Raw genomic sequence first — 11211 nt, forward strand, 5'->3', positions numbered from 1 at the left:
CATGAGGGTCATGAAGGGACAGATCCATTATACAGAGTCTTTGAACCAGGAAGATACATCCTATTGATGTGGTAACATAATCTTTTCTTACTTTTTTAAAACTTTTATTATGAACAAGTTTAAATATACACAAAAATAGAGAGAGAGAGAGAGAGAGAGTATAATGAATCCTCTGTGCCCATCAGCAGCCAGCTTAATAATTATCAATGCCTGCTGTTCTTGGTAATATAACTTGGTAACATAAGTTTTCCCCAGGAAACTAGAGGAAATACGTGCTTCAACCAGTATGATCTTTTCAAATTGCAAACGGGATCGGGATCGTGTTAACTGACCTCCTTCTTCCTCAAAAGTCTAATAGGATCCTCTGCTTGTCGAAAAGAAGACAGAGCAGGGCTCCCACCCTGCCCTAGACAGCCTATCTCTGGACTTCTTTTAAGTGAGGGAAAGATACACTTCCCTTTTCTTTTTTTTTTTGCCGTGCGCGGGCCTCTCACTGTTGTGGCCTCTCCCGTTGCAGAGCACAGGCTCCGGACGCGCAGGCTCAGCGGCCATGGCTCACGGGCCCAGCCGCTCCTCGGCATGTGGGATCTTCCCAGACCGGGGCACGAACCCGTGTCCCCTGCATCGGCAGGCGGACTCCCAACCACTGCGCCACCAGGGAAGCCCCACTTCCCTTTTCTTTAAGCCACTTTTATTTTGGGTTTCCTCTTACGTCAGTAGTTCACAAGTGTAGCTACATATTAGAATCAACAGAGGAACTTCAAAACAAAACAAAATGAAATAACAATAAAAACCAGACAACGCAGTACAGCACTGAGGGAATTCCAATTCAGTTGGTCTGGAGTGTTTCTCAGGCATCAGTGTTTTAAAAAGCTTTCCAGGTGATGCTAACACACAGCCACAGTTGAGAACCTCTGTTTAATCATATGTGTCTGAACTGATTCTGATACATGGCTCAGCTGAAAGGTCATCTTCTCCCAAGAAGTCCCAGGAGGAGGAAATATGGACTCCCTCTTTGTGCTTCTACAGAGCTGGGTGCTAATCTCTATTAGAGGTATATGGCAGTTTATTTTTATTTTATTTTTATAAATTTGTTTATTTATTTATTTTTTGGCTGTGTTGGGTCTTTGTTGCTGCGCACAGGCTTTCTTTAGTTGTGGTGTGCAGGGGCTACTCTTCATTGTGGTGCGCGGGCTTCTCATTGCAGTGGCTTCTCTTGTTGCAGAGCACAGGCTGTAGAGCGCAGGCTCAGTAGTTGTGGTGCACGGGCTAAGTTGCTCCGCAGCATGTGGGATCTTTCCAGACCAGGGCTCGAACCTGTGTCCCCTGCACTGGCAGGCAGATTCTTAACCACTGCACCACCAGGGAAGCCCTATATGGCAGTTTAGCGCATTCATTTTGTTTGCGTCAGTCTCTCTGCTGTCTCCAGGTGGTACCATGTGTGCCTGGGCCAGGGGTCAGAGTTCTTAACTGGGCCTCCAAAATTCTGCATGGCCCACGCCTCCAGCCTCTTCCAGAAGCATTCACCCCTTTGTGCTTCCCACTGCTGCCCACTTGTCTTTTCCCAGTTCTTTGAATGCATCTTGACCCCTCCCACCTCCAGGCCTGGGCACACGCCTGTCCCTATTACCTGCAATTTAACCTGCCTCTTCATTCAGTTGGGCCCTATGTGTCTTTAAGATCTCATCCTCTACCCTTGCTACTCAGAGCGTGGGCTTAGCACTAGCAGCATTGGCATCACTGGGCAACTTAGACACGCAGAACAGAAGGCATTTATAGTTAACAAGGTTTAACAAGGTCTCCCAAATATGTAGAATGCTATGATGGGTAGTTCTGACTCAAAAATATGACTGGGGTGAAGGCAGGAGAAGGGGGTGCTGTTTTTAGAAGAAAGGAATGTTGGGCAGACAAAAGAAATGATGTCCACCATAATTATGGAGTGTCTACACAACGACAGAATACTGTCGACCACCTGGCCTTCTCCAGCTAGGCCAGAGGCCATAATCCTAAACGCCTACAAGGCCTATAGATTGAGTGAATCAATGTATTAGTTTCCATATGTTAGCTGTAACAAATGATCACAAATTTAGTAGCTTAAAACAACACAAACTTTATCTTGCAGTTCTGGGGGCTCGGAAGCCTGAAATGAGTGTTACTGGGCAAAATTAAGGTGTTGGCAGACCCATGTTCCTTCTGGAGACACTAGGGGAGAATTGTTCCCTTGCCTTTCCCAGCCACTTGCATTCTTCGGCTTGTGGCTGCATCACTCCAACCTCTGCTTCCGTCATCGTATCTCTCGATGTTGACATTCCCGTCTCCCTTTGATGAGGACCCTTGTGATTACATTGGACCTGCCCATATGATCGAGGATCATCTCCCTACTTCAGGATCCTTAATTGCAGACGCCCATGTGCTGCCAAATGTCTGTTTCCATCCCAGTGTTATTTGTGTGTTTGTGTGAGAGTCTCGATTCTAGTCGGAACTCAGACACTCATTCTCCTGTGTGACATTGGGCAAGTCCCTCTCCCTTTCTGGATTTCAGTTTCCTCGACCATGAACTGAGGTGCAGAGGGAGGGGACGAACAAGGAAGCCAGGCAGGTGGGAGGGAAACAGTTTGTGGTAAAGACTTAGGGCTGCTTTGGTTTGACAATATTCAGACTTAGTTCATGTTCACAGACTGTAAATTTAGCAGAGTGTAGAGGTCCACGTGGGAGAAAAAGGGGGGGTATATTTTGGTTTGCTTTTACATGCATCTTTATTTTTAAACTTCCATTTCTTGCACCTCCCTTGGTGTCTTGACCCCGTCTTCCATCTTCTGTTCAAATGCAGAGAATGGAGGCACCTGCTATGTTCATTGTAGAATCAATGCCCAGGAAGCTGGCATGTCTTTTTGTTTGGAATCTGTCTAATCCATTCATTATCTCAGAGCCTGGAATCTTCTCCAGCAACTTCCTAGACATCCAAGGCTTCAAAACCCTGATAGATATAGCTTCTCTCTCCCCACCAGGCCAGTGTAAACACATCCCTGGGTGACATTCTTTGCTGACAATGACCTGACTATGGCTTGTGTTATCTCACCATTCCCCTTCAATCCTTTCAGTCCAAACACTCACAGTGGCTCCAGGCCCAACTTGCATTCTAGAGGCCTGGATCGTTTTTTGCCAGTTAAAAAGCTGAATCTCAAACATTCCTTCTGCAGAAATAATCTGTGCATTTTACCCTGAGCCACTGCACATTCATCCCTCTCTCTAAACCATAAATGTCAAGCACTGTGGAAGGTTTTAAGTTTTAAAATTTTTGGATGCTTTTACAAATGCCTTGCAACAGGACTACCTTCTGGTGCCAGCCACAGCTTGTGAAGTGTCAAGGGTGGGCCTTCTGGATGGACTCTAGATACAGACAAAGCATTCACTTGCTAAGTCCCTTTCTGAAAACCACCCGTGATGGAGTCATAGAATCCCAAAGACCACTTAGGCTGCTGCTTCCCAAATATAGTTGTGCATCAGAAGCATATGGGGAACTTAAAAAATTCCTGGATCACAACCAACATCTAATAATTTAGAATCTCTGAAGGTAAGCCCAGGGAGATTATAAAGTTCTGCTTTTTTTTTTTTTTTTAATGCTCCCCAGGCAATCCTGATGCACAGCTACATTTGGGAACCACTGGTCTAGTTCAGTCCTTATCTGGTATTCTCCTCTATAGGATTTTGCCAAGTGGTTTTATATCCCTCCTTGTACTCCTCCAGTAATGGGGGGCTCACTGCCTTTCAAGGCAGTCCCTCCCACCCATCCTCAGCCAGCTCTGCTTTGTCATGAAGTTCTTCCTCTGACCCCGTTAACTTCCCCTCATGGGTCTAGCTCTGTCTTCTAGGGCCCCACACACTGTGTCTGTTTTTGCCCTTTGGAGATTTGGAGGGTGAAATCCTGTCCCTTGAGCTCTAAGGGGTGGATATGCCAAGTTCCTTCAGCTGCTCCTCACAGGACGCAGCCTCTCCCAAGGGGTCACTTCTTGTTTGCTGCTGGCCTCTCACACCTGCCACAGCTTTCCAAGTGGTCTGACCACATGAAGACTGACTGATATTTGCTTTGTCATAGACTCACTGCCTCTATCAATGAGGCCTGTTAATAGTTGACCAAATAATCCTTAAGTTAATCTACCAAGGAGTGCCATGCCAAGTGCCCAAGGGTTGGTAGGCTGGCCATGTGCTGTGTGGGAGGCAGAAGGGGTTTTGCAAAGGGCCACATGGTTGCTGGGAAAACATGAACATAGATGTGGCAAGACACAAGATGTAGTGCTTTTAGTGAAGAACTAAATTTTGCCTCAAGGACTGTGAACATCCTAAGGATGACATGGTAACAAAAGATTGCATAGAGATGTAGCTTAAGGAAAGAATCATGTGAATTAGTCAGGTTCAAACAGGAAAATGTGAATACTCTAAATATGTGGAGAGGTAGAGAGTTAATACAGACATTGGGTGCTGACAGAATTGCTGGAAGGGCCAGAGGGAGGGAGAATCAGGGAGGACTCGACCTTCAGGACTGATGCCCAGAATGAGATGGCCCACCAGCGTTGTTACTATCTGAGGCCACCTCTGGAGCTATTTAGCTCAAGACACACCCCTGCAGCCATGATTCAAAGAGCAAGGGAACAGGTAGCTGGAGTCAAGGAGCTGCAGTCGCAGTGGCCACCCCACACCCAGGAAGCTGGAGAAGGATGCAGAAAATCCTCATGTTTCTGCCATCATGCTAGTGATGACCCAAGGGGGCAGGACAATACCCTCCACCTTCCACATGTGACAGAGATACTGCTAATCGGCACCACTGAGTTCACACCCAGAACTCTAGCTGCAAACAAGGCTGGGAAACAGCTTGTAGCTTCCCAACGTCTCCAACCAGAAGGAGGGTGCAGTGTAAGTGAAGTGACTGAGAGATGCAGGTTCTGGATTTAGCTTCCTTTATGGCCACAACAAGATGGAGACAATCTAAATGTCCATCAACAATCCACCCTACCATGGAATTCTACACCACCCCGGAGAGGATGACGTTGTCTTTTAATTAGTGACATGAGAAAAGGTTCATAATAAATTGCTGTTAAAAAAAAAAAAGGTAGCAAAATAGAGGTCACCATATGATTTCATTTTTATTAAAAGAATTTTTGAAAAATGCAGAGGAAAAAATACCAGCAATATGAATGGCAACTTTGGGGTGAAAGGATTGAAAGTAATGTTTTCTTCTTGTATCCTTTTCTGTGTTTCCCAAGCTTTCTATATTGCACATATACTCTTTATGTCCTTTAAAAAAAATGCAGCTTTTAAAAACACAAATATAAAATCAACTGGGAAAAAGAGCAGAGAGAGTGGAAGACAGTCAAATTAGTGAAACAAGGAAAAAACTGAGAGAGAGGGGAGACCCAGAAGGGGTTAAGGCAAAATTCAAATGATGGTAACCTAACAAGGCGCATCGTGTTGCGAGAGAGAAAGGAAAAATACAATTGGGGTCCAGTCTCTGATTGCTGTGTGACCTGAGAACTCCTACCCATTCGGGCCTTAGGACTCCAGCTCTGAGCGGCGATGCGAGAGGAGAGCGCTGGCGTGTTGCGGGATACCCCCCGGGGTAGGGGGCGCTGGGACGTGGGAAAGGTGGGGCGCTCCCCGCTCCCAGTCCCAGCAGCCCCAACACGCCTGCGCCCGGAGGGAGGAGCTGCCTTAGCCGCGGGGCGGGAAGTCGGCGGCGCCCCAGGCGCAGGCGGAGCCTCATTGGTGACTGAGCCCCGCCACTGTGCGGAGGCGGGGCCTGCGGCGACCCCCCAGCCAGAGGCCAGGCTAGACCTGTGAGAATCCGAAGCTGCAACCGAGTGCGAGCGCCAGCCTGCTGCAGGTAACTGGCGCCCTTCCCACTCGGCCCCCCGGGCAGGCCGCAGCTTCCCTTCCTGCAGTGGAGGCTTCCTCTCTGGGTCTCGGCTTCCCCACACGGGGGCCGGCCTTTCTGCCCCGGAGGCGTGCACTGTAGGAATCTCTTCACGCTTCCCACCCCTCCTTCCGCACCCGGGTCCCGGGGTGGCGCCTTATCGCCCCGTGGACTCACACCCTCGAAAGCTTCCCGGTTAGCTCGGCCTCATCGCTCCCGCCCACCGGGCCTACTGGGCTCCTGACTGGTAGCCGAGAGGCCAGGACACGCACTTCCTCCCCGCAGAAAGGGTGAGGTGGGAGCCACCCGGTCCTCGATGACCCAGAAGGTCCGGTCCTTGGCACATTGGGCGCTAATAGTGGGAACTGTAAGAAATTGTCCGTAGTACGGAAGAAGCACAAAGCTAGGGCTGTGGGAATCCAGCCTGAGGCTCCTATTCTTAATTGCTGTGTGTCCTCAGTGAGTCCCAGAACCTCTCTGATCCCCAGCTTTCTTCCACAATGAGGGTCATCAGGGCTGCTGGAAGCCTCGGTGAGTTAACTACTGAGAAGGTGGCCTAGGAACTGCAAAGCATGGTGTGCTTTGAGCAGTCCTCTTCCCATATGCAGGTGGAGGCCCAATGCACACCCCTCGTAGGCCCCTAGAGTAGAAACAGCCTTGGCTGGGCATGAAAGCAGGCTTGCCAGCCTTGGTCTGTGACCACCCCTCCTGCCTGTTGAACCCTTGTACCACCACCCCCATGGATTAGTGACCCCGCATCCCCCTTATCCTGACCTCCCCTGGGACCCCTCCTTCCTCAGACCCAGGCCTGTTGGACCCAAGTCTGCTTCTGTCCCAGCATGGGGCAGAGTCCTGAGCAGAGTGGACCTGTGTGCACCCCTGACAGTTCTGCTGGCTCAGCTTCTTCCCAAGGGATGGCTTCCTGGGCAGGACTGATTTGCGTAGGGCCAGGGACCTGGCTGGGGTCTTGTTTTCCTGGATGAGTTCTCTGCTCCTCTCCCTCCCCAGTGGCAGAGGGTGTGTGTGCTGGGGTAGGGTAGGTGCAATTCCTTTTGGGGGCTGGTGGGGTAAGGCTCAAGAGAGACAGCAAGGGGCTTCCCTGGTGGCGCAGTGGTTGAGAGTCTGCCTGCCGATGCAGGGGACACGGGTTCGTGCCCTGGTCCGGGAAGATCCCACATGCCGCGGAGCGGCTGGGCCCGTGAGCCATGGCCGCTGAGCCTGCGCGTCCGGGGCCTGTGCTCCGCAACGGGAGAGGCCACAACAGTGAGAGGCCCGCGTACCGCAAAAAAACAAACAAAAAAACCCCCAAAAAACAAAAAAAAGAGAGCAGGTATGGAGGGATTGATGTTCTAGCTGGAGAGTAACTGCTTTAATGAATCTAGGAAATTTATATACCATTTAAATTACATTGAATAAATTAGATAGACTGTTTAAATGTCATAGTTGTTTTAATAAAGTCTACACTGTTTTCAGAGCTGTAAGCAAGAGTAAACAGAGCCTTCTTTCCAGCTGCCGGACTCACTGCACTCCTGGGAAAGCTGAAGCCGGTCCTGGTCCCTGGGGGACTGGGCTGGGCTGGGCTGGTTTCTGAGGGTGCCACCAGCTCCAATGACCTGGGTGGGCGTGCCAGGCTTTTCATACGCACGACCCCATTCAGCATTCAACAACTCTGGCTCTGAGTCCCTTGGGTTTTTACTCTACCTGTAGGTCAGTTAAACAGCCTTAGTAAACAGCCTTTGTGGATATTTTGATGTTTCCTCTGTCTGTCATTTAATAACTACCCACTGAGCAGCTACTCTGTAGCCAGCGTAATTCTAGGTATCAGGGACATAGCAATGAATGAAACAGGGAAAAAATGTCCCTGCCTTCGTGGAGCCCATTTTGTTGGGGAGAGGCAGACAATAAACATATAAGCATGTACATATACTATTTGGTATGTCAGATGGGGGAACATAGAGCACAGTATGGGGGAGAGAGAGTCCTGGGGCTGAGGAAAGTTGCAGTTTTATAAAGGGTGCTCAGGGAAGGCCTTACTAAGAAGGTGACATTTGAGCGAAGACCCAGAAGAGGTGAAGGAGTGAGCAAGAGGCTAGATCGGACATGACAGAATTGAACCAGAGAGTTCTTCAGGGCTCTGTAGCCCTCATGATCCATGTTTTCAGAGGTGACACCCCTTTATGCTAGAATCTTGGAACATCTGAGCTGATGGGCCTTTGGGGGACCCCTGCTTCCCTCTCCGTGTTCACCCTGGCTCCTGTCCCTCTCCAGAGTACTCAGCATGCTGCGCTTCCTGGTGCCCTGGCTCTTTTGCCTGCGCCATCTGGCCACCCCGTACTCCTCAGCAGCAGCCCTCCCCAGCCCCATCCTGAACCCAAACATCCGCTACAACCAGCTGTTCATCAACAATGAGTGGCAAGATGCGGTCAGCAAGAAGACCTTCCCGACAGTCAACCCTGCCACAGGGAAGGTCATCAGCCACGTGGCTGAAGGGGACCGGGCTGACGTGGATCGGGCTGTGAAAGCAGCCCGGGAGGCCTTCCAGTTGGGGTCTCCATGGCGCCGGATGGATGCCTCAGAGCGGGGCCGGCTGCTGAACCGCCTGGCTGACCTAGTGGAGCGGGATCGTGTCTACTTGGCCTCACTGGAGACCCTAGACAATGGGAAGCCTTCCCAGGAGTCTTATGTCTTGGACCTGGATGAGGTCATCAAGGTATACCGGTACTTTGCTGGCTGGGCTGACAAGTGGCATGGCAAGACCATCCCCATGGATGGCGAGCATTTCTGCTTCACCCGGCACGAGCCTGTTGGTGTCTGTGGCCAGATAATCCCGTGGAACTTCCCCTTGGTCATGCAGGGCTGGAAGCTGGCCCCGGCACTTGCCACAGGCAACACTGTGGTCATGAAGGTGGCAGAGCAGACCCCCCTTTCTGCCCTGTACTTCGCCTCCCTCGTCAAAGAGGCGGGCTTTCCCCCTGGGGTGGTAAACATCATCACAGGCTATGGCCCAACAGCAGGAGCGGCCATTGCCCATCACATGGATATCGACAAAGTTGCCTTCACTGGCTCCACCGAGGTGGGCCACCTGATCCAGAAGGCGGCCGGCGATTCCAACCTCAAGAGAGTCACCCTGGAAGTGGGAAGAGCCCGAGCATTGTGTTGGCTGATGCCGACATGGACCATGCCGTGGAACAGTGCCATGAAGCCCTGTTCTTCAACATGGGTCAGTGCTGCTGCGCCGGTTCCCGGACCTTCGTTGAAGAATCCATCTATGATGAGTTTCTCGAGAGAACTGTGGAAAAAGCTAAGCAGAGGAAAGTTGGGAACCCCTTTGAGCTGGACACCCAGCAGGGGCCCCAGGTGGACAAGGAACAGTTTGAACGAATCCTGGGCTACATCCAGCTTGGCCAGAAGGAGGGGGCAAAACTTCTTTGCGGTGGGGAGCGTTTTGGAGAGCGAGGCTTCTTCATCAAGCCCACGGTCTTTGGTGGTGTGCAGGATGACATGAGGATTGCCAAGGAGGAGATCTTCGGGCCTGTGCAGCCTCTCTTCAAGTTCAGGAAGATGGAGGAGGTGCTTGAGAGGGCCAACAACACCAGGTATGGCTTGGCTGCTGCTGTGTTCACCCAGGACCTGGACAAAGCCATGTACTTCACACAGGCACTCCAAGCTGGGACGGTGTGGGTAAACACCTACAACATTGTCACCTGCCACACTCCATTTGGAGGCTTTAAGGAATCTGGCAATGGGAGGGAGCTGGGGGAGGATGGGCTTAAGGCCTACACAGAGGTGAAGACAGTCACCATCAAGGTTCCTCAGAAGAACTCGTAAGAACGGCTGCCAGGGAGCGCCAACTCTAGTCCAAGGGTGCCACAACCACCTACCAGTGGTTGCCAAACAGTTTTTTAGCCATGGACCCCCTTTATTTGTTCCAGATGAACACTTAGAGGGAACCTCAACAAATAAAGCAATTAAAATGAGAGCTGCTCTAGTTAAAGCAGGGATGGGGGCTGGGCTCAGAGCCCTGTCCACCTGCACTCCAGCCCCCTTGCTGGCCCTGTGTTACTTCCATGAAACCTTAGGAGTTTCTGAAAGACAGATTAAGAAACACTGATCCAGACCATGGCTCTCAGTTCTTCTTACTCATCCAAGGACTTCCTGGTGGATTAACTGATGTCTTAGTGGGTAGGCTCATCTCAGACATGGGATTGGAAGGCATTAGGAGTTTTAAGCTAGACCCCATAATCTTGGCCCCATTCTTCAGTGATGTACCCGAAAAATCAAGGCTGTTTTTCTTTTTCTAAGTACCAGTTGCTGACTGGTTTGCTTGCTTGCATTGCTTCATTTTGCTACTGATTGTCCTTAATTTGAGGGAAGGGGTAAACAGAAAATGCATTTATATAACCATTCACTTAAAATAAGCTCAAACAGCCCTAATGTCCATCAACTAATGAGTGGATAAGCAAAATGTTTCTATGGAATATTTCTTATACTGTTCGGCCTTAAAAAGGAGAGAAGTACTGACACATGCTACAACGTGGGTGAACCTTGAAACCATTATGCTAAGTGAAAGAAACCAGACGTACAAGGCCACATATTGTATGATTCCATTTATATGAAATGTCCAGAATAAGCAAGTCCATAGAGACAGAATGTATACTAGTGGTTGCCAGGGGCTGGGGGAGGAGGGAATGGGGAATAGCTGCTAATGGCTATAGGATTTCTTTTGGGGATGTTTTGAAATGTTCTGGAATTAGTGTTGATGGTTGCACAACTTTGTGAATATACCAAAACGCACTGAATTACATACTTCAAAAGGGTGAATTTTATGATATGTGAATTAATTTCAGTTAAAAATTAAAATAAACTCACACATTCTGTTTGCAAATCAGTTTTGTATCAATATTCTTTTGCTGCTGAACATTTTACAGAGTCTTGGGGATGGAAGGGACCCCGATAGTCAGAAGTCCCCTCCATAATATTTCTAGTTTTGATTTTGTTTTCTCTCACCTGAGTGACAAAGTGCAACTTTAAGACCCCCAGAGAAAAGTGCTGGGTCCTGCCTAGAGCCAGTTTATTTCAGCTCTCATTTCAAGGCTTCTGCTGGCATTGTCCCTCCAACCCTCACCAATACATACCAGCCCTCAAGCCAAGCTCAGCATCAGAGCCATCCTGACACACTAGGGTTTGGGGAATTTCAAACCTGAGAGTTCAGTTTGTTTGTTGTTAGTCTCACAACTCCATTCCCCAGCTGATGGGAGTGAGACCAAGTCAGCCAGACCCCGATTCAGAAACAGAATGCTGAT

General features: G+C 49.7%; 1 protein-coding gene across 1 annotated transcript; it reads left to right on the plus strand.

The window, feature by feature from the left end:
* Window positions 1-8186: 8186 nt before the first annotated feature.
* Window positions 8187-9736, plus strand: ALDH1B1 (aldehyde dehydrogenase 1 family member B1; the record flags this gene model as incomplete). Its single annotated transcript, XM_079706569.1, is given in 2 exon segments — window positions 8187-9039; window positions 9042-9736. Coding segments are annotated over 2 exon segments (1548 nt in total).
* Window positions 9737-11211: the final 1475 nt, after the last annotated feature.

This window comes from Hyperoodon ampullatus (genome assembly GCF_949752795.1).
Source record: "Hyperoodon ampullatus genome assembly, chromosome: 6".
NCBI lineage: Eukaryota > Metazoa > Chordata > Mammalia > Artiodactyla > Ziphiidae > Hyperoodon > Hyperoodon ampullatus.